At 43.6% G+C, this 3,239-nt stretch overlaps 1 protein-coding gene across 1 annotated transcript in view; it reads left to right on the plus strand.

Annotated features, from left to right (window-relative positions):
- Nucleotides 1-6: 6 nt before the first annotated feature.
- Nucleotides 7-3,239, plus strand: part of LOC109379014 (cytochrome P450 3A12-like) — a 37,266-nt gene continuing 34,033 nt past the window's right edge. Inside the window, exon 1 of the mRNA XM_019635303.1 lies at nt 7-23. Coding sequence (XP_019490848.1) covers nt 16-23 — 8 coding nt within the window. The 5' untranslated portion in view covers nt 7-15. The remainder of the gene's footprint in view (nt 24-3,239) is intronic.

Genomic DNA, 3,239 nt, shown 5'->3' on the forward strand with positions numbered 1-3,239 from the left:
CAAAAGTATGGAAATATGTGGGGGTGAGTATACTGGAACTCTCCATTGGATAGACTTGCTGATGTACTGAGACTCCCCACATCATGGTGTTTAAGACAATGTCAGCCTATAGTCTTGTAAAGCTTTTGGAAGCTATTCCTCCAGGGATCTGATATGTCACCAGGTGTCCGGGTCTACATTCTGAATCAAGCTGGAGAGGTGCAGGTTATCACTACTCTCCAGCTTTGATGGCCCAGGGACTCCTGACATCACTCTCTGTCCAGTGGTTGATCATTGCCCTCTTCTCCATTCTTCCTTCCTTAGGTCACCTTTGATTGTATAAAATGCATTAATTCAGACTTTCTAATATGGTCATAAATGCATGTCATTTCTCCCTTCCCACATGATTTGCTGTTAACCAGATAAATTGGATTTGTTATGTCCTTTTGAAAAAGGGCTGTGGGTATAGGTACACAGAATGGGAAACCATTTCTGCTGAGCTGTTTTCATTTTCTTCATAAGTAATGAAGTTTGAATTTTTGAAATCATTTTAAACCAAGACTTTTCAATAGAAATTTAGTTTAGCAAGTATCGCTTTATCTACCCTATTCTCCTAACTTTGAAGAGATGTAGCATATTTCCAAACCACCTTCTTCCCTGGTGGGCTGATGGGCTTGAGGATTTTATGAGTGGCCTCAGCCAGTTACAGCAGCTGTTCCCCTTCGGAGCTGCTGGAGGTGTGGTGAGAGCAGCGGGAGGGGTGTAACGTGGTGCTTGTATGCTAGAAGCAAGTGGGGGAAGGCTTTATCTCTCTGTACTGGTCATTTTCTGAGTGCTATCTCATTAAATTATATCACTGCTTCAACACTAAATGTACTCCTCACCCACCTAAAGCTTCTGAGTTTTAGAAGAAATTTTGGAAATGGGCAACATCGAGTGCAATGGTTCTCATCCATTTTTTTTTTGTATTAGTTTCAGGTGTACAAAGTAATGTAACAGACATTTATACCCCTCACAAAGTGATAACCCCCTCCCCCAATCTACTATTCCTCTGAGATCATATATAGCTGCTATAGTTCCACTGAGTCTGTACTCCATATCCTCTGTGTGTGTGTGTGTGTATATATATATATATATATATAAACTTACATTTGACATTCATTATTATTCAGCTTCACTTCAGGTGGACACTCCAGTAATCAGGAATCTACACCATCCATGAAGTGGTCTCCCTAATAAGACAAGTGTCTATCTGATACCCTACAAAACTTTTACCAAACTATTGATTATATCCCCAAACTGGCTTTCATTCCCCATGGCAATCTTGCTGACTGTATTTTTTTTTTTTTTGTAAGCTGAGCCATCCTGCCACCTGTTGGCAGCTCAGCGGTTGCTCAGCTCAGGCTGAGAATCGAACCGCTGTTGCNAGCGACTCATGGCAGCCCAGCTCCAGGTTGAGCTGTTGTTCAGCATCTTAGCTGTAGAGGGCAGTGTCACTGGCCCTCATATGTGGGATCCGAACAAGGGACCTACGGTGTCCCAAGCCAGCTCTTAACCAATGCGCCACTCGGCCGGCCCTCATCATTACCTTTTGTGGGTCTCCCAGTGGAAGTGAGAAAGGAGATGATGAGTAAATGTAATTATTGCTGTTGGAATTGCTGATGTTACTTATCACCTACATGCTACCTCCCTAGCTTGGCTGTTCCAGTTCTGAGTCAGTGACTCGCCAGCCCCAGCACCTACTCTATAATCCCTGGTTTTCTCTTTTACTTTATAGATATGGGACCTCTACACATGGACTTTTTAAGAAGCTGGGAATCCCTGGGCCGACACCTCTGCCTTTTTTTGGAACTATTCTGGGCTACCGTAAGGTGAGTGGTATTTGGGCTTTTCATGGTTACAGATCCCAGCTGAGCTCCATCGTCAAATGACCTCCTCAGGAGGAAGTTCTGAGGTGTCACACTTTCCAGAAAGGGTATAATATGCCCCATGCAGCAGCGGGCCAGGTTTACCCCAGGGCTCTGTTGTCAGCTGTTAGGAGCCTCAGGTTTTGCCCCAATCGGACAGCAGAGCTCTCTGGCTGGTTCAGCACCGGACTTGCTGTTCCGACTTGGTGCATCATGAGAAGGATTTTCTTGCAGCCAGCTGCAGGTTCCCAGAAAGGCATAATCGTACTTAGTATTAGGTGAAAAGCATGAAGGGGGTGACTGGGAGTGCCTCATCACATTTATACGCTAGGGTCAAACTTCCTGTTCATAGCATAAGCTCCTGATACATTTTTTGTTTTCCTCCTCCTGGATACCTTTGAAACTTCAGTGTATTAGGCAGCCCAACTGTTCACCATCAGGTAATTTGTATACTTGAATTCTCTGAGAACTACAAAATCCCTGTAGTTATATCCGTGGCTCTAACTCACCCTTTGCTCCCCATGATGACTTTGGGGGACTTGAGAGCTGGAACAAGAGCTTTCTGCTTTACTTCTCTGCCCTCAGAGGAGGCACCCTATGGGTGAGTCTGAGCAGGGTGCGGGTGTAACTGAGACACGATAGGGGTTGTCTATCGACTTCAGATAGTTAACCTCTAAATAAGTTGTTTGGGTTTTTTTAAAACAAGAGAAGAATTACTTATATGAAATCACTAGAAAGGAGATTGACAAAATTATTAAACATTGAATTTAACTGAATGGAATATACTAGTTGACACGTGGACTGTGGATTTTGGTGCAGTCTTTGTGGTTGATCCGGTCCTTATCTACACCCATAAGGCCAGAAGCCTTGCATGCAGGCTGCTCTCTGCCCCAGATTTCCTTTCCCGCAGACCAGAGGCTTGTTTCTCAGATCCTAATTCTCCCAACTGAGGTCTTCAGTGCTTCTATTAGTCTAAGAACCTCCCATACGTTTTCCCTCTGAAAAAAACAATAATTTCCTTTCCACCATGCCCAGATCAACTCCTTATAGAGACTCCCCTAGACCCACATTTCTGGGACCTTCTTTTGCACAGTTATAACATCTAATATCACAGCTGAAACTTAGCAATGGGAAGATTTGTTTTTTAAGTGACAGAGATGAAAACTCAGAGCAAGTGTGTTAATTTGCTCTGTCCTGATGGAGTCGTGCCATCTCTCCATCTTTTCCTTGTTGAGCTGGAAAACTGGAAAGCAAATCCACTTAGTCATTCATGCATTCCCTCACTCAGTTTCTCTCTCAACAAACATGTCTTACATTTATTTAAATCTACTAGAATAAAAGAGGTCACTGGTG

Source organism: Hipposideros armiger, unplaced genomic scaffold (assembly GCF_001890085.2).
Source record: "Hipposideros armiger isolate ML-2016 unplaced genomic scaffold, ASM189008v1 scaffold_21, whole genome shotgun sequence".
In the NCBI taxonomy this organism is placed as follows: domain Eukaryota; kingdom Metazoa; phylum Chordata; class Mammalia; order Chiroptera; family Hipposideridae; genus Hipposideros; species Hipposideros armiger.